A 23,525-nucleotide genomic window follows, 5' to 3' on the forward strand; every position below is an offset into this window, starting at 1 on the left:
CTTGCTGCTAAGCTTTTTTTCAAAGAGGGCACTGTCTTTTTAGTGTTTCTTTATTGTGTATATTGTTTTTAAGCTTCATATCTTTATATATGACAAAAGAAAATAAATTGCCTTTCTTACTTCAGCTTACATAAGAAAATAATTGTTTCTTTTGTCATTTTCTTTTCAACATACACCTCCCCTTGAAGCTAAAAGTTTTTGTGTAATGTACTGTGAGACAAGTAATTTAAACCTTGTTGGGAGGAGCTTGCATTGTTTATATTTCAAGCAGAACTAATTCCTATTCAGTGTTGTGTTTTTTTGGTTTTTTTTTTTCTGTCTCCAGTGGATGAAGGAGGAGATATTCATTTGAGGTCTCTCAATAGCAGCTGTGCACATCACATATTGAGTTGACAAAGAGGCCTGGTTGATCATTAAGCAGTCCAGATCTGGTTATTTCGCGTAACATTTGAACTTATAGTTCAACTTTGTTGAATTTATAGATGTTTCAGTTTAATACTCTAGTATATTGAATATGAAATATTAACAGCACAATTCTTTTTTACTTTATGTCTATTTTGTTTACAGATAGCACAATAGTAGAAAAACTAAGAGCTGTTTGTTTGGACCAGGCAAAACTTGGAGAAAATAACCTTGGACCATCTCTTGATTCACTTTTCTTTGGTACTTCTGCTTCCCGAGTTTTATATCTAACAGAGGTTGGTTCTTTCCTTTTCAAAATTAGAATTTTTCATCATGTGGTGACATCATGATTTGTAATTTTTTGGAATGGTTAGGAATTTCTTAGCAATAATAAGGGAAATAGAAGTTACAGATTATTTTAAGTATACTTAATACAGTCTCTGTCCCTCCCCACCCCCTCCTTTTTTTCAGGTCGTTTATGCCTTGTTAATGCCTGCTGATATGCCTCTGGCAGATGATTCTTGTGACTTTCAGTTTCACTTCTTGAAAAGTGGTGGCTTATCCCTTGTACTGAGTATGCTAACAAAAAACAACTTCCTGCCAAATACAGATATGGAAACACGAAGGGGTGCATACTTCAGTGGTCTTAAAATAGCCAAACTCTTGTTAACTGCAGTAGGTTATGGCTATATTAGAGCTGTAGCAGAAGCTTGTCAGCCAGTTGTAGACGGTGCAGATCCCGTAACACCGGTAATAATTTTTTGAAATGCTTTGTGTTTAGGATATAATTTTTAAAATTAGACCCTTCAGTGGCTTAAGTACAGAATGCAAGTTCAGTTCAGTTCAATGTATTGTTTTATTTATACTGAAATGTAAATTTTATTTTGGCTGTGAGGTACAACATTTGGGATCTTAGTTCCCAGACTGGGGATCAAACCTGTGTCTCCTGCATTGGAGTCATAGTACCCTGACCACTGGACTGCCAGGGAAGTCCCAAAATGTGAATGATATGTACTGATTACACTCACCTCAGAGAATATTTCATTACCTTTAAGTATTTTATTGTTTTGACTTTTCCTTTAAGTCTCAAAAACTTCACACTAATATTTTGTTACCTGGTACCTGAAAGGCATATACTGATAAGTGGTTATATAAAAAAGATTTATTTTGCAAATTGCCCACCTCTCTTCCCACCAACCAGCTTAACCACTATGACTGCCAAAGACTGTTTATGTTGGTAGCATCCTTAAAGCAAATCAAGACATGAGATTTGGTGCAGAGGTTGAAAGTGTCATCCTTTCTCATTGAGTTTATTCACATTAAAAGCGATGACTTGATTAAATGGTCAAGAAAAACTGGCTTAGAGGTACAGATTTTTTTCTTTAGAAATGAGTTCTTAACCAGGGAAATTTAAATAATCCCTAGATTTTTGATGTTAAAATTGTTTTTTATTATTTAGGTGGGATGTTAGTATTTCGGGTTTTTTTTAAAAGAAGAGTTGTTAGGAATTACCTGGTTGTCCAGTGGTAAGGACTCAGCACTTTCATTTCCAGGGCTCAGGTTCAGCCCCTCATTAGGGAACTAAGATTTTTTGAGCAGCATAGGGCAGCTAGAAAAAATAATAATAAGTAATTAAAATAAGCACGAGGTTTTTAAAAAATAGGAGGGAGTCATATGCTCAGTCATTTCTTTTGAAATGTCTTTTAGAATGTCTAGAATTTTCTCAGATAATTCTGGGGTGATGTGGGCAGCAAGATTAGCTTTTTGTTTGTAATTATTGATGCTGGATAGTTAGTACTTAAAGATTATTTATATTCTTTGTTTTTGCATGGTTTTCAAAGTTTCATTTAAAAAGTTAAAATTTATATAAGTAAATTTTTAAAAAGTTAAGAGTGCTGTGTTTTCACTGTAAGTTGGACTGCTTTATACTGTTCCTTTTGTGTATATTTACATAAAAACTGATAGGTTTTGGTCATGATCCTTTCTGTGGGGGCTTATTGAAGTAGATACAAGACAATTTTATGTCTTCTTGGCTTTTTCCCTAAGACTTACTATTTAGAAAATGTTATAAGGATCCAAAGGTACATGTGTGCTGGTGAGTCACTTAAGTCACGTCCAGTGCTTTGTGGACTCATGGATTGTAGCCCACCAGGCTCCTCTGTCCATGGGATTCTCCAGGCAGAATACTGGAGTGGGTTGCCATGCCCTTCTCCAGTGGATCTTCCTGACCCAGGGGATCGAACCCATGTCTCTTACGTCTCCTGCTTTGTAGGCAGGTTCTTTACCACTAGTGCCACTTGGGAAGGCACATTTCAAGTTTACCACGTTCAATTTTTTCTAAGTGAAAAATTAGTGTTTAAAAAAATGTTTATTATAGGACCACATATAATATTGAAGTGGGTTACAGTTTGATGAATACTGTAACTGATAAAACTAATTCCATGTTTTTTTTCCTCATGGATTTAAGAATTTATAATCTTAAGTAAAACTTCATAGTGTTTTTTTCACATTTATACTTAAAAAAATTTTTTTTTACCTTAATTGCTTTTCAGTGAACAGTTTGAGACCTTGTTTTTTTAAAGGGAATATTTAGTTCTGTCAGTTTGATAAGTGAAAGGAAATAGTTATTTTTATCTTGCAAAACTTGCTTAATCCACATCTCAGTTTAATGAACTAGAAATCAGCATATCAGTGGTGACCTTAATTAACAACAATTTCAGTATAAAAGTGCCATAAGACTTTGACTGAAAAATAAACCCTAATAATTAGATTGAATTAACAGTTTGAAAATGGTTTTATTCATTGCATAAACAAGGCATAAACAATGTTACATGCCTTACATTGCTTAAGGCACCGTATGACGAAAGCTAACAGAAGCTTACATGATTCATGTATGTGTTCAGGCTAGTTTATTCGAAATTTGTAATCATCTAAATACATTGAGTCTTTTAATGTTAATCATTATACTTCATCTCATTTAATCAATATATTTGCTCAGTCTGTTTTATTTCTCTCTTTTTTTAAGTGAAACAGTCTAAGCAGATAAAGTAACTTGGCTCTAATATTAAAAATGACCGAAGAGTTTAACTGATTGAAGATGCAGTGGATTCTGAAATTGTACTAAAACTCTGCTTCATGCAATTTTTGTTTGAAATCTCATTTAGTAGCACCTAGCAAGTAGATCTTGGAGAAGGACATGGCAACCCACTCCAGTATTCTTGCCTGGAGAATCCCAGGGACGGGGGAGCCTGGTGGGCTGCCGTCTATGGGGTCACACAGAGTTGGACACTACTGAAGTGACTTAGCAGCAGCAGCAAGTTGATCTTTAAATAAAATGTGCTTGATAATTATAATAACAATATAAATAATAAGTTAAACAGAAGGTTAAACTTCTTTGATTTGCACTTAAAAGAGAACAACTGGAAGCCTTAAAGAGCTGTAAATTTTCCTCGTCTACCTAGAGACTGTGGCAGCACCTCCACAAACTCTTGAACTTCTTAAAATATCTGTTTTTGGAAAGATTTGCTTACTAGAACTTAACTGTAGAAGGTTGATACAGAAAACAGGGAAGATTAAGTTGTGGGGACTTACTCATGATTTTTTGGTGATGAAGTTTAAAACATGGGTAGAGAAAATACTTTTGAACAGGACATAAAAAACAGTTTAAAGACTGAAAGGAAAGGAAGTGAGAAATATGAATTTAGAGTTTAGGTGGGTAAGAAATCAAAAGTCTCTTTATCTGGTACCCCCACTTTTCTTAGTCATATGATGACAACTATGGTCATTTGCTGAGTAGGAGGGCTAGCAAAGGATTTAACTGGAGACATGTAGGTTTGTTCAGAACCCTGTCAGTATCTTACGCAAGTGAAACTGAACACAGTTGTAGAAACATTGAATTCATATGATATTGGAATTTGCAGAGGAAAATTGTGACTTTAAAAGGCAGCCAATGATAGAAGTCCACTGGATGATAATCTGAAATGCTTTTTATGCTGAAGACCATACATTCTACTGTAGATAAGTGAAAGGATGATAGAGATGATGGAGAAGGAGCGTATGGATAAATTTTTTTGCATACAAATTTTTGAAGTTTAGTTATAGACAAGTTTATACTCCAAGTAAAAAGTTGTTTTTTTTTTTTTTCAAGATTAATCAGGTTACTCATGATCAAGCAGTGGTGCTACAAAATGCTCTTCAGAGCATTCCTAACCCGTCATCTGAGTGTATTCTTAGAAATGTATCAATACGTCTTGCTCAACAAATATCTGATGAGGTTAGTATCAAATGTTGAAAGTTCTTAGATCTTGGATGGCTAACTTTTTGACTGTTCTTGACACGGTTTCTACCACAATTTGAGGTTGAATACTCTGAGGTTTTTCACGTTAGATTCTCTTACATTAGCTAAAATTTAATAAAATTTAATGTTAAGTATCAATATTAATACTTTAGAAAGTACTTTTAAAAAACCTTTGAATAGGCTTTCTTGAGCTATAATTTGTATTGAATATACTAGATCAAAATACAACATATACTGAGTTTTGACATAATGTTTAAAGTAATGATGCAGTCAAGAAACAGAATATTTCCATTAGTCCCAAAAGTTCTTTCTTACTGAGCCTAGACATTTATTGTTGCTTTTGTCACTGTAAAATTGTCATATTTTAAAAGTTTCCATGAATCATATTATATACTCTTGTGTTTGGATTATTTTAATCAACGTGATTGTAAAATTATGTGTCAGTAGTGAATTCATTTTGAGTAGAACCACGTTTTATTGTCATTCTGTTTGTTCTGCTAATGAACATTTGTGTTATTCCTAGTTTTCTTTACTATTGAAATGATGAATTTTAAAAATTCATCAGTATGTCACAATTGCTTCTTGGGCATATATTTTCTTATTTCTGGGTGAACTTACAGGATTGGAATGGCTGGGTAATTTGGTTTCTGTATTTGTACAAGTCTTGTGAAGAATGTTTCAGCTAGATTAGATCTTAACCTGAAGCCTATATTGTTGCTAAAGCTGAGAAGCATAGTTTTGCTTCATCACCATACATACTCAGACTTCATTTGAAGATTTAGAAAAATGAGACTAAAACTTAGTTTTTATTTTATTCATTTTTAAAATTTTCTTAAACATTATTGAAGTATAGTTGATCTACAATGTTGTGTTAATTTTTGCCATACACTAACAAAACACATGAAAAGATGCTCAACATCACTCATTATCAGAGAAATGCAAATCAAAACCACAATGAAGTACCATTACACGCCAGTCAGAAATGGTGCTATCCAAAAGTCTACAAGCAATAAATGCTGGAGAGGGTGTGGAGAAAAGGGAACCCTCTTAACACTGTTGGTGGGAATGCAAACTAGTACAGCCACTATGGAGAACAGTGTGGAGATTCCCTTAAAAAACTGGAAATAGAACTGCCATATGACCCAGCAATCCCACCCCTGAGCATACATACAGAGGAAACCAAATCTGAAAGAGACACATGCACCCCAGTGTTCATCACAGCACTGTTTATAATAGCCAGGACACGGAAGCAACCTACATGCCCATCAGCAGACGAATGGATAAGAAGCTGTGGTACATATACACAACAGAATATTACTCAGCCATTAAAAAGAATTCATTTGAATCAGTTCTAATGAGATGGATGGAACTGGAGCCCATTATACAGAGTGAAGTAAGCCAAAAATACAAACACCAATACAGTATACTAATGGATATATATGGAATTTAGAAAGATGGTAACGATAACCCTATATGCAAGACAGAAAAAGAGACACAGATGTACAGAACAGACTTTGGGATTCTGTGGGAGAAGGTGAGGGTGGGATGTTCTGAGAGAACAGCATTGAAACAAGTATACTGTCAAGGATGAAACAGATCACCAGCCCAGGTTGGATGCATGAAACAAGTGCTCAGGGCTGGTGCACTGGGAAGACCCAGAGGGATGGGATGGGGAGGGAGGTGGGAAGGGGGATTGGGATGGGGAACACATGTAAATCCATGGCTGATTCATGTCAGTGTATGCAAAACCCACTACAATATTGTAAAGTACTTAGCCTCAAGTAATAAAAATAAATGGAAAAAAAAATTTTTTGCCATACAGCAAAGTGATTCAGTTATGCATATGTGTGTTTGTGTATTCTTTTTCACATTTTTTTCCCTATTATGGTTAATCATAGGATATTAAACATAATCCTTGTGAATGTTTATTCATCTTATATGTAATAACTTGCATCTGCCAGACTTTACCTACTTTGGACCTTAAAGAAAATATAGACTGTCAGAAGAAGGAGGCATAGTTACTTTATGTATAGCTTTTTATCCTACTACTTTCACAATAAAGAAATTTTTGTTTTCTGATTATTTCTCTCTACTGTCTAGTAGAGTCAGCATTAGTGTCAGCACTACTAATTATTCGTTTTCTTTCAGGCTTCAAGATACATGCCTGATATTTGTGTAATTAGAGCTATACAGAAAATCACCTGGGCATCAGGATGTGGGACACTGGAGCTAGTATTTAGCCCAAATGAAGAAATCACTAAAATTTACGAGATGGTAAGAGTCATTACAGAAATGTATTACTTTATGTAATATGTAAATGTTAATTTTGCATATGATTAAATTTTTGTCTTGTCTGCCCTCTTTGAAAACTAAGTCACTTGTGTATCTAGTGGTTTAAAATAAAATTCTGTAATTAACATGAGAATATGAAAATTTTTACTTTGAAAAAAAGCTACTTATGGATCTCACTGTAAGGAAGCTTTTTCAAAAAATTTTTTTTCCCTAACATCTTATTGAGTTGAATATAGTTAAGTTGTAAAGAATTTGCTTTTCCAAGTTTCCTTTAATTGTTGTGCTTCCTATGAGTTTGTGGAATCATAACATTCAGATATTTTACTTGCTTGTTTATAGCCTTCAGGTATAGCAACAATTTTTACTCTTTTTGGTATTATCCCTCTTCCTTATTTGATAAAGTAAATTATTTGCAGAAATGAGACTACTTTGCTCCTGGATTTTCTATTTACTTGTCTGGAGTAGTCACTTCTGTATAGTTGAGAGGAGAGAGTGGATATTGGAATTGTAAAGCTCCTCTTTTTGGATATTTAAATGACTGGTCCATTCTAGGCATATATTATATTGAAATTGATTTTATTTTTTGATAAATGGAAATGTATAAAATTATTAACTAGAGGCAAATATATTTTACATTGGGAAAATCTTCTATAACCTTCCTCAACATTTGTGTAAGCTAATTGCTTTCTTTAAATGGCATTGTAGATAAAGCTATAAAATAAAACTAATCAACATTCCAAGTACAGTGCCAGAGTTATGCTTTGGAAAGGCATCATGATAAGTACAGAAATATACTACTCATACCCAGAAGGACAAGGAAGCAATACTTAGCTTTTATTGAACATGTTCCTTTAATCCATTTTGGGATATATTCTAAAGAGTCTCAAAATGTACAGGTAAAGAGACTGAAGACCAAATAGTCTTTAGTGGGTATAGGTAAGTTTTAAAAACTAACTAGAAGATTTTGAATGTTTTCTTCAGTGTATCACCAGTACTTTATACCTCATCATTTTACAGACCAGCAATCAAAGCCATGAGCCGGATGTAGAAGATGAACAGGTTTGCTGTGAAGCATTGGAAGTGATGACTCTATGTTTTGCTCTAGTTCCAACAGCCCTGGATGCACTTAATAAAGAAAAAGCTTGGCAGACATTTATCATTGACATATTATTGCATTGTCCCAGCAAGTAAGTGATTGTCTTTGTTGATTTGCAAGAAAACTGACATTCTTTAGGCAGACATGAGTTAATTTTGATCAAAATCTCAGAAGTCAAATAAGAAAGCATTTTTCTTGTTTTCGTAGCATTTTGATATTTTGAAAACATTTTTTTATGTTTTTCATGTAAGCTGAATATGTTTTCTTGATTTTTTTCTTGATTTTTTTTCTTTCGTCGTTTTCCAGTTGCGGTAAAGTATTAACATATAGTTACATCTCTGGTAGTTCAGTGGAGAAGATTCTGCAGGCAGTGTAGGAGATAAAGGAGATACCAGTTTGATCCCTGGGTTGGGAAGATCCTTTGGAGGAGGAAATGAAAGCCTATTCCAGTGTTCTTGCCTGGAGAATATCATGGACAGAAGAGTCTGGCAGGCTATAACCCATGGGCTTGCAAAGAATTGGACACTACTGAGCTACTGAATAGAAAGATACAGTTATTTATAACTAAAAATTAGAGATTTTAACAACTTTTATGTGAATAACATTGAGTAGTTACAGTGTTGGGCAATTATTCCTAAATTTTTCATTATCCCAAACATATTTTTTAAGCCAAACTCAACTCCCATTTTCAATCTCTCTACACCTGTTTATCTCTCATTTGCATTCTGTGTCTTTGTATTCACCTATTGTCAGTACCTCATATAAATGGAATTACATATTATTGGTCCTTTTGGGTTATCACTTGTTTTTGATTTAGCATAATCTCAATGTTCAAACATGTAGCATGTTAAGGAACTGTCTTTATTTTTAATGTTGAATAATATTTCATTCTGTATATGTATTTATTGTTTTTGCATTCACCTTTTGGTGAACACTTCAGTTTCTATTTTTGGCTGTTGTGAATAGTGCTGCTGTGACTATTGTGAAGTAGAAACTGGTTGAGTTCCCATTTTCAGTTCTTTTGAGTTTGTAATTTGGAGTGGATCTCTTAGGTCATGTAGTAATCCTTTAGCTTCCTCAGGCTCCACAAGAGTTACAGTGTAGGCTTACCAGCAATGTAAAGAGTTTTCCATTTTTCCATGTCCTCTTCCCGTATCTGTTTTTTTATACTGATCTTGAGCAATGCATTGTGAAACACCTTTGAAAATTTGTTTAAAGTATTTAGTCACCTGTGCAGAGAATTGTGAAGAAATCTATACATGTGCAACATTTTAAGTACTATTTGGAGGTTTTTTAACTCTTGTTTCTGTTTTTTGTAAATCAGAGGGACTTTTAAAAGTTCAGAAATTGCCTCAGTTTATATTGGGGCAAGTTTATGTGGATTGAAGTCAGGCCAGTAACCTGACTTCAGATATACTTTATTTGAACCATTTATTCTTCTTCTTCATCTTCCTCCTCCATTACTTGTTTATACTCCTGTGAGAGTGTCAGTGAAAGAAAAATCATACAACTTTCTAGAGTAATGAAGAGAGGAACAGGAGAACTGGACTTCTGGCATTGCTTCTTCTAACACAACAGTTCTCCAGACACAATCCAGACAGTGGTTTCTTCAGGATTATGGTTGGTGTTCTCAGAAGTTTTGCACTTAAATTGTTAGGTAGGATTAGTAGGCAGTCCTATTACCTGGTGGCTCAGTGGTAAAGCACCTGCCCACCTGTAGTACAAAACAAACAAATTTATTTCAGAGCTTTAGCAGCTAGCAGTTAGAAATACGATATTTATCCACATTATAATGTTCACACACGATTTAACATCCAACATGTATTTGGCTCTATTCTGATGTCAGGACTCTCATCAACAAAGCTTGAAAGAATCAAAATTTAGAAAATTTAGAGAGATTACTATTCTGAAATAAAAAAACATAATTGAGTTTATTATTTACGCTAGTAAAGGAAGGCCTTGCCATTGAAACACATTGTCCAAGCAAAACAGACTGTAGTTTTAAGCATTACCAGTTTTACACGACTGTCTGTGAATTGACATTATTTGTAGATCTGGATTATTCAGGTAAGTTTGAGTTGTTAGATTAATAATTGATGTTATTCAATATAATGTTTTAATGGTCCTCAAACTTCTATCAGAATCTTTGGAATTGGTATTTAAAGTGTAAATTACTGGGCCTCTCTCCCTGAGTTTGTCATTTAGTAAAGCATGGACTGAAGGAGAAATTCACTCAGTTGTGTCCGACTCTTTGCTACCTCATGGTAGCCTAGCCTGCCAAGCTCTTCTGTCCATATGATTCTGCAGGCAAAAATACTGGAGTGGTTAGCTGTTGCCTTCTCTAGGGCATCTTCCCAGCCCAGGAGCTGAACCCCGGCCTCCTGCATTGAAGGTTGAAAAGCATGGGGTAGGCCCCTATGTTTGTGTTTCTCCACAGTTTGAGAATGCTTGTAGTCTTAAATTACCATGTTGTTTGCCTGAAAGCATGGTTCATTTAAAAGATGTCTATGGCGTCACACAGAGTCAGACATGACTTAAGTCACTAAGCAACAACAATATAGCTTACTACATGGCATCTTATATCCTTTAGGGTATATGTGTTGTTCCAAGAGAAGTTTGAAAGATATCCTACAAATATAGACATACATTGTTTCATCTGTTTGTTGTTCACAAAGATTCTGAAAGTCACATATTAAGAGATATTAGTTATCTGTTGTGCAGTAAAGCAGAAACTGACAACATTGAAATCAACTGTAGTCTGATAAAAAATTTCAAAATGGAAAACATGAGTAATAAAAAATAAAAGTGAAAAAAGACATTTTAACTCAATAATTTCCAGCCTGTGTGGGTGTAATGTGAGGTTTTATTTCATGAAAAATAACTTTGATTTTTTTTTTTTTAGTGCTAATGGTGAGTTATCTTGTAATTTTACTGTTAATTTATTTTCCTTGTTAAAGATAAACCAGTGTTTGAAATAATTAGTGTCAATTTTATTCATGAGAGCAACACATTAAATAAACTTTTTATTTCAGAATTGTTCGTCAGTTGGCACAGGAGCAGTTTTTTTTAATGTGCACCAGATGTTGCATGGGACAGAGACCTCTGCTTTTCCTCATTACTTTGCTCTTTACCATTTTGGGGGTAAGACATTTTTTAATTGACTTATCAGTATGATTTATTCTTTAAGGAACATTAAGGAAATTGTGGTTTTAGATTGTTTTTTAGTTATGTTTAATAAATAATGAATATTCCTTGTTATTTCCTTTACTGGTTATACATTGGCTTTTATTTTCTTTTTATAAATACTTAAGGGGAAAATACTCGATTTTACCTGAAAAATAGAAATAGAGATCTTTTTTATGCAATTAATACTAGAATTTTTCTCCTTAACTTACCCGTTCTCTGGGGTTTTTTAAAAAGTTAAAATTAATTTTGAGCATGGACTTGTTAATTCACATTTCAATTATTGTATTTCAGAGCACAGCAAGAGAGAGAGGTGAACATTCAGGTGACTATTTTACTCTTCTTCGGCACCTTCTTAATTATGCTTTCAACAATAATATTAATGTGCCCAATGCTGAAGTTCTTCTCAACAATGAAATTGACTGGCTCAAAAGAATTAGGGTAAGTTGTTCCATTTACTGTTGTTGTTGAATTGCTAAGTTGTGTCTTAACTCTTGGGACCCCATGGACTGTGTAGCCCGCCAGGCTCCTCTGTCCTTGGGATTTCTCACCCAGAATACTGGAGTGGGTTGCCGTTTCTTCCTCCAGGGGATCTTCCCAACCCAGAGACTGAGTGCACGGCTCATGCATTGCGGGCGGATTCTTTACCACTGAACCACCTGAGAAGCCTGTTCAGTTTATTACTTCACTGTTAAATCTTTTTTCTTTAAAAAAAAAAGGGCGGGGGGGTTTATAAGTTTTGAGTCATGTTAAGCCAAAAAAAGAAAAAAGAAAAACACTGCAAGGTACTAAAGCAAAATATATACTTTTCATTGATGAACTAATAACTCGTGACTGATAGAAGCAACATACAGATATATTTGTATAAATGTTTTACTTCATAGTTGGGACTTAGAGTGCTGATGTTTACTTTCCTCCAATTTATTTTTGAATTTTTTTTCCCTCCAAATTATCATAATAAGTTCTTAAAAGTTTTTTAAATAAAAAATGTGTGATTAATACTTATATTTCATCATTTGCTACTTTTTATATGTACAGAGTTCTATGAGAATATATTTCTGAGATTTGTTAAGCAGTTTTCCTCTTGATTAGTGTTCTCTGAAAACTGTTCTTCTTCACTTTGGTACCGTTAAAATTTTGGATGAAGCATTCTTGTTTTGAGAAGCTGTATTATGTATTGTAATACAATGAGCAGTATTCCTGGCTTCAAATCAGTAGATAACGCCTTAGTTAATTCCCCTTTCATCCCAGAAAACTGGAAGTAGCTTAAGATCGTGTCTGTCCTATTGGGGCAAAATTCACTGTTTAAGATACAGTTGTATCAAAGAAATACAAAATTACTTGAATGAACAGGTTTAGCAGCATTATTATCTGAGATATCACTCTCCTCTAGTTCTCTTTTATTCTTATCTTTTTGGTCCTTCTTTTTCTTAAATCAGATCTATTATATTTTTCCTTTGACAGGATAATGTTAAAAGTAGAGGTGAAACAGGTGTTGAAGAGCCTATCTTGGAAGGCCACCTTGGGGTAACAAAAGAGTTACTGGCCTTTCAAACACCTGAGAAAAAGTATCATATTGGTTGTGAAAAAGGAGGTGCTAATCTTGTTAAAGTAAGTTCTACATTTTAGTAGTAAGTAGTTATCTTGAATTTTTGAATGCTTGTTAGCAGATCTGTGTGGTTTCTATACTATTCCATCTCTAAGGTATCTTGACCTTTTTTGTTAATTATTTACATTAGAAAAACTTTTATCTCTGTGAAGTTTACAGTAATTTTGAAGTGTTGAGTCAGCCAAAATATTCTTTTTTAAAAGTGAAAATAAGATACATTTTTCATGAAGAACTTTTATCAAACAGTGTATGCGTCTTTCTGTTCTACTAACTTCTGCCATTTTTCAGGCAGCTCCATAAATCCATCTTCCCCAAACTGTTTTATCTTTTTGAGCAAAGAACTCTTCCAGGTGTCTTTTATAGTCTTCCAGGGAATTGAAATTTTTTCCATTAAGAGATTTGTAAAGATCAAAATAAATAGAAATCCAAAGATGCCATATCTGCTGATTACAGTGGATGAATCAGAACTTCCTAGTCAAGCTGTAAAAGTTTTTGCCTGATGATCAAAGAAACATGCAGTCTTACATTATCCTGATGGAGGATCATACATTTTCTGTTCACTAATTTGAGACACTTTTCATTGAGTGCTGCTTCCAGTTGGTCTGATTGGGAGCCGTACTTGTTGGAATTAATCATTTGATTTTTTCTGAAAGGAGCTTATAATAGAGGACTTCTTTCAAATCTTGTCATATACACAACATCGCTTTTGGTTGAAGACCAGTCTTTGGTGTGGTCAATGGTAATTCATTTCACTTGCCCTGCAGTCTCTTTGGTTCCATGTTATTGTACTGTGTATCCCCTTTTCATCACTATCACAATTTATTTTAAAAACAAAATGTTTTCCTTAAAGAAACAAATGGAAATCGATCAAGAAGGAATTTTTTTTCCTTAACTTGTGTGAAATGAAAACATCAAAGCAATTAACATAACCAAGTTGGTACAAATGATTTTCAGCACTTGATTTGGATATTTTAAGTATGTCAGCTATCTATTGGGTGGTAGGATGTTGTTCCCAGTGTCTTGATTTTATCACTGTCAACTTCACCTGGTCTACCCGATGGTGGAGCATCATCCAGTGAGAAATCTCCACAAAACTTAATCACTTTTTAACTTGTTTGATCAGTCACAGCATCTTCTCCCTACACTGCATGAATCAGTTTTTGCATTTCAGTTGTGTTTTTAATTTCTTGAAAGAATAAAGTATAATACGATGAACATGTTTTCCTCCACCTTCAGCATTGATATGACTACATTAAAAATGGCCACTTATGATTTTTTTTTTCAATACACGCTCTTATGATAGCTGTCACAATATAGTCTAATAGTTGCTTCAAATGAAGTTAAGGACAGCTGAGAGCTAATAGAGCCAACTTACGGGAAGCAGTGAACAAACTATTTGGTCAACCCAGTAATCTTGGGTTCAGATAAAGTGTTTTAGAAAGTTAACAAGCAGTATTAATTGACTTTGCTATTTAGTAAATCTGAATTTTTATTCGATAACTTTGAAAGTGAAAACTTTTATCTTAACAAGACTTTATTTTTTACATCATATTTATTCCATGAGTTTCTTCACTTAGCCCTTACAGTTTAAGGAAAGAGTGCCATTTGATGTATTTCATTTTTATTCAAAGTGCATTAGTTTCAGTTCATATTTAATTAAAGCAGATTTATTTAGAATATATTTTTCTTAATAGTCAAGGTTTTTTTAAAAAAAGCTTAATATCAAAAAAAGTGAGTTTATTAATTATACTCAGTATGTTTTTAAAATGGAATTTTATATTACTTGAAACTCCAGAATTGTATTTGAGATGAGACATTTGATTGTATCAAATAATTAGAAGACTTTTCCTTCTAAGGAATACTTTTTTGTAAAGTAAATATTACAAACAATGTATGATCTGTTTTCTTTCAACTCTTTAGGAATTAATAGATGATTTCATCTTTCCTGCCTCCAAAGTTTACCTGCAGTGTATAAGAAATGGAGACCTACCTGCTGAACAGGCTATCCCAGTCTGTAGTTCACCAGTTACCATCAATGCTGGGTTTGAACTACTTATAGCATTAGCTGTTGGCTGTGTAAAGAATCTCAAACAGATAGTAGATTGTTTGACTGAAATGTATTACATAGGAACAGCGATAACTAGTAAGTATTTTAACTTCAAAAACTTCTTTTGGTTAGTAATATTTCTATGTTTAAAATACTGTTTTTTTTCTTTTAGAAAACATTTATGTTTTTTTAGCAACTTTTTGTTTGTTTTTAGCTATCATTTTAGTATAATGATTTCAATAATCATACATAAAGGCCATTATGAGGACAGAGCCTTTATACAGAAAAATTTCCAAGTGTACTTTAGATGTCTCTAGATGAAAGAAAGAATGCTTTCTTTCAACATGTATGAAATTAAATCCAAAGCCCAGACTAATAAACCAAATTTGATGTCCTAGACTTGGACTTAAAACCTAAAATATGTTCATGGGAAAGATCTTTTTTTCAAGCTTTTTTTCTAGCTTTAGTTATTTTGATCTGAGTTTTAAGAAAGTTATCAGATGTAAGGTTTTATTTTAGTGTTATATTTTGTTCTCAGTTAATGTGGACATCTGTCTCATAAAGGAGAACATTTTCTTTAGACCTATTAAGAACTGAAACTCAAAAAGTGGAGAGTAATTTAAAATAATAGGAAATATGGTCATAAAATCTAATGTTAAGAAAATCAGTTCACTTTAGCTGTGTCTGACCCTTTGCGACCCCATGGACTGCAGCGCGCCAGGCCTCCCCGTCCATCACCAACTCCCGGAGCCTGCTCAAACTCATACCCATTGAGTCAGTCGTGCCATCCAACCATATCATCTTCTGTTGTCCTCTTCTCCTCCTGCCTTCAATATTTCATAGCATCAGGGAGTCAGTTTGTTGCATCTGATGGCCAAAGTATTAGAGCTTCAGCTGTAACCTCAGTCCTTCCAGTGAATATTAAGGACTGATTTCCTTTAAGGTTGAGCAGTTTGAGCTCTTTGCAGTCCAAAGTACTCTCAAGAGTCTTCTCCAACACCACAGTTCAAAAGCATCAATTCTTTGGTGCTCAGCTTTCTTTATGGTCCAACTCTCACATCTGTACATGACTACTGAAAAACCATAGCTTTGACTCTATGGACCTTTGTCAGCAAAGTAATGTCTCTGCTTTTTAATATGCTGTCTAGGTTGATCATAGCCTTTCTTCCAAGGGGCAAGCATTTTTAATTTCATGGCTGCAGTCACCATCTGCATTGATTTTGGAGTCCAAGAAAATAAAGTCTCTCACTGTTTCCACTTTTCCCCCGCCTATTTGCCATGAAGCGATGGGACCAGATGCCATGATCTTGGTTTTTTTGAATGTTGAGTTTTCAGCTAGCATTTCCACTTTCCTCTTTTACTTCCATCAAAAGTTTCTTTAGTTCTTGAATTAGAGAAAGCCAAGACATGGCAAAGTAATATATAGCGTCTCTTAACTGCATCTGAAATTATCTTTCTTATACTTTCTTTCAGAATGTAAATAAGTTTTCAGTCACATTTTGGGAGTTTCTTACTGAACTTACTTATACTGTAGAATCTACATAAAGAAGTGATTCTAGAACTCTTAATTAGTTTAAGAATTTAATGACTATATTATTCACTGTATGCACAAACATTAACTTTGCACACTATCCTGGTTCAGACATTGTCTCTGCATATGCAGGTTGTAACTATGGATAGCCTTTTTCTTAATTTGTTTCATTTTGTCATAAAAGACAATACTTTTACTGTACACATATCCTTTGTTTTATTTAAATTTTGCACTTAGTATAATAATATGCCTGTCAGCATAATAAAGGTGTATATAATTCCGTTACTGGCCATATAGTTTGCACTTCAGTGTAAATTATGTATTACTGAGAAAAAAAGTAGATTGAAAGGCAAAGGAGAAAAGGAAAGATAAAGTCATCTGAATGCAAGGTTCCAAAAAATAGCAATAAGGTAAAAAAGCCAATTTAAGTGAACAATGTGAAGAAATAAAGGAAAACAATAGAGTGGAAAAGACTAGAAATCTGTTCAAGAAAATTAGAGATAATTTTCTCTAAATGGCAAAAAACCTAAGGGGAACTAAGGAAACTGTTGATGATGGAAGAGGAGGGTGGAAAAACTGGGTCAAAACTCAATACTCAAAAAACTAACATCGTAGCATGTGGTCTGCCATCACTTTAAGGCAAATAAGGGAAAAATAAAAAGTGACAGGCTTTATTTTCTTGGGGTCTGAAATCACTGCAGATGGTATGAAATTAAAAGACCCATTTGATAAAAGAGCAGACTCATTGGAAGAGACCCTGGTGCTGGGAAAGGTTGAGGTCAGGAGGAGGAAGGTGCAGCAGAGGATGAGATGGTTAGGTAGCATCACCAAGCCAACGGACGTGAGTTTGAGCAAACTTTGGGAGATAGTGGAGGGCAGAGAAGCTTTGTGTGCTACAGTCCATGGAGTTGCAAAACTGGAGACACTGAGCATCTGAACAGCAACAACAATACTTTATGTAATCCATCTCCAGCTTAGTGATTGATGGTTGTTTTTCATTATATGAGAAGTGGCCAGGGTTATAAAGTATTTTACATTTCTCACAGATCTTTCAAGTATACGTTTGTTGAATTCTCAAAATAAAACTTGACTGTAGCTAAAGCAGTTTTTACTTTTCCTTCATTACTGTATAAGGAAGGAAACATTCACTTGAAGTTTAAGTTTTTGTTATGTGGAACTATGACTTGAAACTGACATGATCTTAAGTCACTAACATGTAATTAATTATAATTTAATTATAAAATAGGGGAATTAAAATGGAAAATTTAAATACATGTATATAGTCACATGGTTTTTATTGTTTTGAATGACTTTATTGGGATATAATTTCAGTTGCCTTGATTTTTTTGGGTCTATTTTTAGTGCTTTGCATCCATCACCTAATCTAATTTCAAGACATTTTCCATTATCCCCAGAAGAATTTTTGTGCCCTTTTGTAGTCATTCATCATCTTCAGCTTCTCTGTCCCTCCCACCACAGCGTTTAATTCACCTCATGTGAAGAGTTGACTTTTTGGAAAAGACCACAGCCTTAGGCAGTACTAATTGTTTTCCTTATAAACAAGCTTATTCTGAATATGTTGTAAAATATGTAATCACTTATAACTTGCTTTGTTCACTGAGCACAGTGTTCGTAGTGTTCCTCCATATGTTTTATGTCAGCTCTGTGTTTCTTTTTGTTGCTTTATACATATGGTAAGTTATCCATTTATCAGTTGCCGACATGTAGATACTTTTAATCCAGTGTTTGGCTGTTATGAATAATGCTGTTATTAACATCCATGTGCACATTTAATGTGGATGTGTGTTTTCATTTTTTTAGAGTAGACATCTTGGAGTAAAATTACAGAATCATTTGTAACTCCATAGAGAGCTGCCAAACTTTTTGCATGGTGTCTGTCTCACTTTCATTTTAAAGTCCCACCAGGAGTGTTAAAAATTGTAGTACTTTTTATTGCCTATTGTTCTTTTAATTTTTAAAATTATTATTCTTGGTATGAAATTGTAATGTTTCTCATTTTAAGATCTTGAAAGCAACTCAGCACTGTATAGTGGCACATATTACTAAAATCATGTAGTCTATTAATGTACTTTTGTTATGATGGTAATGGAATTCTTGCTAATTTTAATTTGTAGTGCAAGAAATCTACCAGTGGACAGGATCATTATTTTCATATTATAAGCATCTTTTTTTTCTTTTAGCTTGTGAAGCACTTACTGAGTGGGAATATCTACCACCTGTTGGACCCCGCCCACCAAAAGGATTTGTGGGGCTCAAAAATGCTGGTGCTACTTGTTATATGAATTCTGTGATCCAGCAGTTATACATGATTCCTTCCATCAGGAATAGTATTCTTGCAATTGAAGGCACAGGTAGTGATATAGATGATGATATGTTTGGTGATGAGAAGCAGGACAGTGAAGTAAGTTTTAATTACAGTTTATTTCCTTTGTTGTTAACATCTTCATACTAGGTACTGTTTCTCTCTCCTAGAATGTTGTACATAGAACTAGTTTAAACTGCATTTGATAGAACACGACTATCTGATCTCCTGTCTTCAGCACGTTATAATGCTCATTTATCTGATAGACTTTAAGCTGCAGTTGATAATCTTTATTACACATTTTCTGTTTGTTTTTTGAAAGCAGCAGTTAATGTAATCATGTCTTGTGGGCCTTGGTAAGTACAAATTATAAAGTGATCAATATTTTCATTTAAAATAATGAGATTATATTTTCATTTTTTATCTTTTAAAAGTTCATTATTTCATTTAATTGATTTCACTTCCCGTTTTATAATCTGCTTATTCTTAAGATGGTTTAAATATTTTTGTCGAATAATGGCTTTTTCTCATAAGGAAACAAATTGGTCTGCTACTTTAAATCAAGCTAAGTATTAGGTAACAGAAATAGATAATCAGGCTACATATCGAGAGTATCCAATACAGATTGAAGTAATAGAAAAGTTAGGTTTTAGTAACTGCTCAGAGTAAGTGAGGCTGAGATGAGAACTTAAGTAAAGGAGTTTTGCTGATATTTATGTAAAATCAGTGAGGTTTTTGTTTTTAAGTCTTTCACTTTTTCCTTTAAGTAAGTTTTTAGAAATTGAAAAGACAGAGTATTTCTAAATGTAGTGAATGCTTTTTTCCTCATTCCTGCGTTTCTAGCCTTTTCTTGCCAAGAATATTTTGGCTCTCAAGTAGTGGTCCATCACTTAGAAATATTTTGAAACATGTACCTTACTGTCCTCTTCTCAGATCTGGTTAATCATTGGGATCTGATTAGATTTACCTTTCTTAGAATCATCATATGGGGTGCACAGACCAATACTTGCTTAATAACCACTCTTTGAAAGAAAATTGGAATTTTAAATACCTAATTCTATAGCCCATGTTACTGCTAGGATGCCAGGTTGAACATAAGAGATAGCTAGTCATATACCCAAGAAGAAAATAAGGCAGAAGAAATAGTAGAATCTCAAATGAGATAGCTACCATTGCTACTTGATCCCTGTACTTTATGTGTCTCAGCCTTGCAGAATGGTTTTCTAGCTTTTTATGAGTTTCTTTTCCTAGACTGTGAGCTTTTTAAGGGCAGAAACTGAGTATTTACTTCTTTGTCATAAGCCTCAAACTTGGAACAAAGAGTATAAAAAAATACTCAGCTCTCTATAAAACAACTGAATTCTTTGTAGAGTGATAAAGACCTTTACAACTCTGTCTCTGTTTCGGCCAAAGGTACTCTTAATTACTGTATTCATAATTCAGACCATATCACATAATTTATCTCTTGTAATCTGTGAAGAAAATATTATCTCACAAGAAGAAACTGAATATTAGACTAAGTAACGTATATCCCCAAATGTTTTTATATAAAACACTCATCTATAGCCAGTCCGTTCTACTCAAATCTTTGTCTCGTATACTATCTCTAGTGGATATTATGGTTTTTAATGTTATTATTTTTTTAATGTTAGTCCATCTGTGAGTTTGGGGGACAACCACTGATATTATAAGATGAATTTTATGTGCTTTAGATACTCAATATAAAATACTACAAATCATTACTCATTTATTTGTATTTGTCTCAACTTATTTCACTATACTTTTAAAGTTAAATTAGGTCATCAGTGATATTTTTTGACCTTCAGAGTAATGTTGATCCCCGAGATGATGTATTTGGATACCCTCATCAATTCGAAGACAAACCAGCATTAAATAAAACAGAAGACAGGAAAGAGTACAATATTGGTGTTCTGAGACACCTTCAGGTTATCTTTGGTCATTTAGCTGCTTCCCGGCTACAATACTATGTCCCCAGAGGATTTTGGAAACAGTTCAGGTAAATTATGGGTGAATGATGATTTTAGTTTTATTAAAACCTCAGTATACTAAGAGTAGGGGTGGGGGTTACTTTGTGTTGTTTGTTTTTTTGTTTGCTTGCAGTTAAGAATAATTTAGGGACTTTGCCCAGTGTGAATTTTATTAATTGCATTTTGGTGCTGACTTAGGTGTGTTGTTTTCTTTATTTTTAGGGTTTTTTGTTGTTGTTTTTTTTGCCCCTGTATTTTTTAAGTTTCCAGGTCATATGGTTTGTCACACCTACTCAACTCTGCTGTTACAACAAGAAAGCAACTATAAACAATACATAAATGAATAAGGTGTGGCTCTGTTAAAATAACTCTTTTTTTATGGACACTGCAATCTCAAATTCATATTATTTTCAGTTGTTATGAAATATTATTGGCTTTTTTTCCTCTGGCCATATAGTATATATAAAACCATTCTTAGCCCAGTGATGGATGGTATGTAGGCAGTGGAGTTGACTTCACTCATGAGCTTTTTAACTAGGATTACAAGGCTTCAGCAGATTCAAGTATACTATTCCCTGTTTGTGAATGGACAGTCCTACTTCATACATGATTTTATTTTCCTGGTGAAGATGTATATTTTTATAGATTGTATATCTTTATGTTTATGATATGAGTCACTCAGCATAAAGAAAAGTGTCCATCAGTTCAATAAATTTAAAATAATATCTACATCAGAACTGGGACAGACACGGTTTCATTTTTTCTTATATTTATGTTTATAAAGTAATCCTGTAATTTTTTAGCATCCTACTCAAGTGACCAATAAAATGTATTCTTTTTTATTTTAAAAGCTCAATTACATCTTGATCTGGTTTCTTTTTCACTAATTTTATCAAGACTTTGTATTACGCCCAGCTATGGCTGTTAACTAAATAGCACTAATCTCTGAATAGAGAAAGGCTACTGTCCTTTATAGGTGTTAAGACTTATTTTAGCACAGGACCTCCTAAATTGTTGGAGGTGGATAAGCAGAGGATTCATGTAACTTCTGGGTCACCTTGTGTTTCAGTCAGGACAGTATTTTATATATACTAGGATATAGATTTTTTTTTAAACTCATGAATTTATAGTACCCCCCATTATCTTTCAGTATAACTGTTATGTATTCCCCTCCAAAAGGAAATCCTCATGCCTTATTAAAGAGTCAGACAAGTTAAACTCTCAACTTAGGTCAGAAGAATTATTTGTCTTTATAATGTTTCCTACCAAATATATACATTTCCTCTTTCAGTTCTCTCACCTGGCAAATGCATCTATCTTCTCTTTACATGTTACTGTACAGATTTTTATTAAAATCTTATTCTGTCAGTGACTGAAGATTTTTTTAGTATTCTGGTCAACATTTCTGTTCTTATTCTTCCAGATTACCATATAATGAGTGTTCATCTTAAAATCTTTCATTCAGTTATTTGTATATGTGCAGGTACATGTAATTGTAGTTAGATAGCAAAAGTGTATTACATGCATGTATGTATCTTTGTATTTCTACCTATAGGTGTAGCTAGATACATAGACACATAAAGTTTTTTTATTGTAACACAGAATTAAAATGTTTGTACTTTAATGTTCTAAATTGTAATTTGTACTTAAATATGATGTTTCTGATTTTTGCCTTTACAGTTATTCCCTCCATATAATGGTGGGAAACTTACAATTTAAAAAACACCTTTGTATTATCTACAGTTTAGACACACACTCTGTTCTCAATGTGTTCTTTTCCTTTCTGGCAAAGTTTGGGTAACATAAAATTAACCTTTGTAGCAACCATTTGAAAGTTCAGTGGCACTTAACACAGTGAAAATGTACTGTCATTAGTGTTATTATTGAGCTGTCTTGTTCCACAATATTCTTAACACCCAAAAGGAAATCTTCATGCCTGTTAAAGAGTCATTCCTCATCTCCCCTTCTTAAAACAAAACCCAGCATTCTTTATATGAATTTGCCTGTTTTGAATATGGCATTTGGGGACTAGTTTCTTTCTAAGCATATTTTAAAGTGTGCCACTGTTTTAGCATGTATTGGAACTTCATTTAATAGCTAAATGATAATCCACTTTTTATGAATTACACATTCTTTGTTATTCAGTCATCAGTGGATGGATCTTTGGATGGTTTCTATCTTTTACCTGTTGTGGATAGTACTTCTGTGAACACTCATATCCTATAAGTTTTTGTATTTACATAAGTTTTTATTTCTTTTAGTATATATTTAAGAGGTATATTTGGTGAATCATGTGGTAATTCTCTGTTTAACCTTTCAAGGAACCATCGGACTCTTCCTCATCCTTTGTACCGTTTTATTTTTCCACCAGCAGACTGTGAGGAGTGCAGATTTTCAGCATTCATACTGATTTTTGTAGGGAGTTTGTGTTGTTTTTGTTTTTTTTTTTTTGTTTTTTTTTTGTTTTTAATGATTGCTTTTCTGTGCATGTTAAGTGATATATCCTTTATGTTTCAATTTGTATTTCTCTCTAATAACATTGAGCATCTTTTTATTTTTAACAGTTTATTTTGTTTTAGGGTACTTTGTATTCTGGTACACACTGTCTTTTTGTTGTTCTTTTACAAGAGTTCTTTATATAGTCATCATACTAGGTTTTTAGATAAATTACCTATAAACATATTCCCCCCACATTGTCTTTTTCCTTTTTCAGTGGTGTGTTTTGATGCAGAAAAATTTTTAATGAAATTCTCTTGA

General features: G+C 33.5%; 1 protein-coding gene across 4 annotated transcripts in view; it reads left to right on the forward strand.

Annotated features, from left to right (window-relative positions):
* Positions 1-23,525, forward strand: part of LOC110132251 (ubiquitin carboxyl-terminal hydrolase 9X-like) — a 144,579-nt gene that overhangs the window by 90,255 nt on the left and 30,799 nt on the right. For 3 of the 4 annotated variants that reach the window (XR_002312416.2, XM_020885471.2, XM_070464605.1), the window contains 11 exons: positions 568-698; positions 874-1,152; positions 4,550-4,675; positions 6,848-6,973; positions 8,009-8,178; positions 11,120-11,228; positions 11,565-11,711; positions 12,735-12,881; positions 14,800-15,022; positions 18,659-18,879; positions 20,607-20,797. Coding sequence is in view for 3 of the 4 variants with exons in the window: in XM_020885471.2 (XP_020741130.2) it covers positions 568-698; positions 874-1,152; positions 4,550-4,675; positions 6,848-6,973; positions 8,009-8,178; positions 11,120-11,228; positions 11,565-11,711; positions 12,735-12,881; positions 14,800-15,022; positions 18,659-18,879; positions 20,607-20,797 (1,870 nt within the window). In the remaining variant the exon portion in view is untranslated. The remainder of the gene's footprint in view (positions 1-567; positions 699-873; positions 1,153-4,549; positions 4,676-6,847; positions 6,974-8,008; positions 8,179-11,119; positions 11,229-11,564; positions 11,712-12,734; positions 12,882-14,799; positions 15,023-18,658; positions 18,880-20,606; positions 20,798-23,525) is intronic. The other variant, XM_070464606.1, reaches the window with a different exon arrangement.

This window comes from Odocoileus virginianus, unplaced genomic scaffold, assembly GCF_023699985.2.
Source record: "Odocoileus virginianus isolate 20LAN1187 ecotype Illinois unplaced genomic scaffold, Ovbor_1.2 Unplaced_Contig_32, whole genome shotgun sequence".
Classification (NCBI taxonomy): domain Eukaryota; kingdom Metazoa; phylum Chordata; class Mammalia; order Artiodactyla; family Cervidae; genus Odocoileus; species Odocoileus virginianus.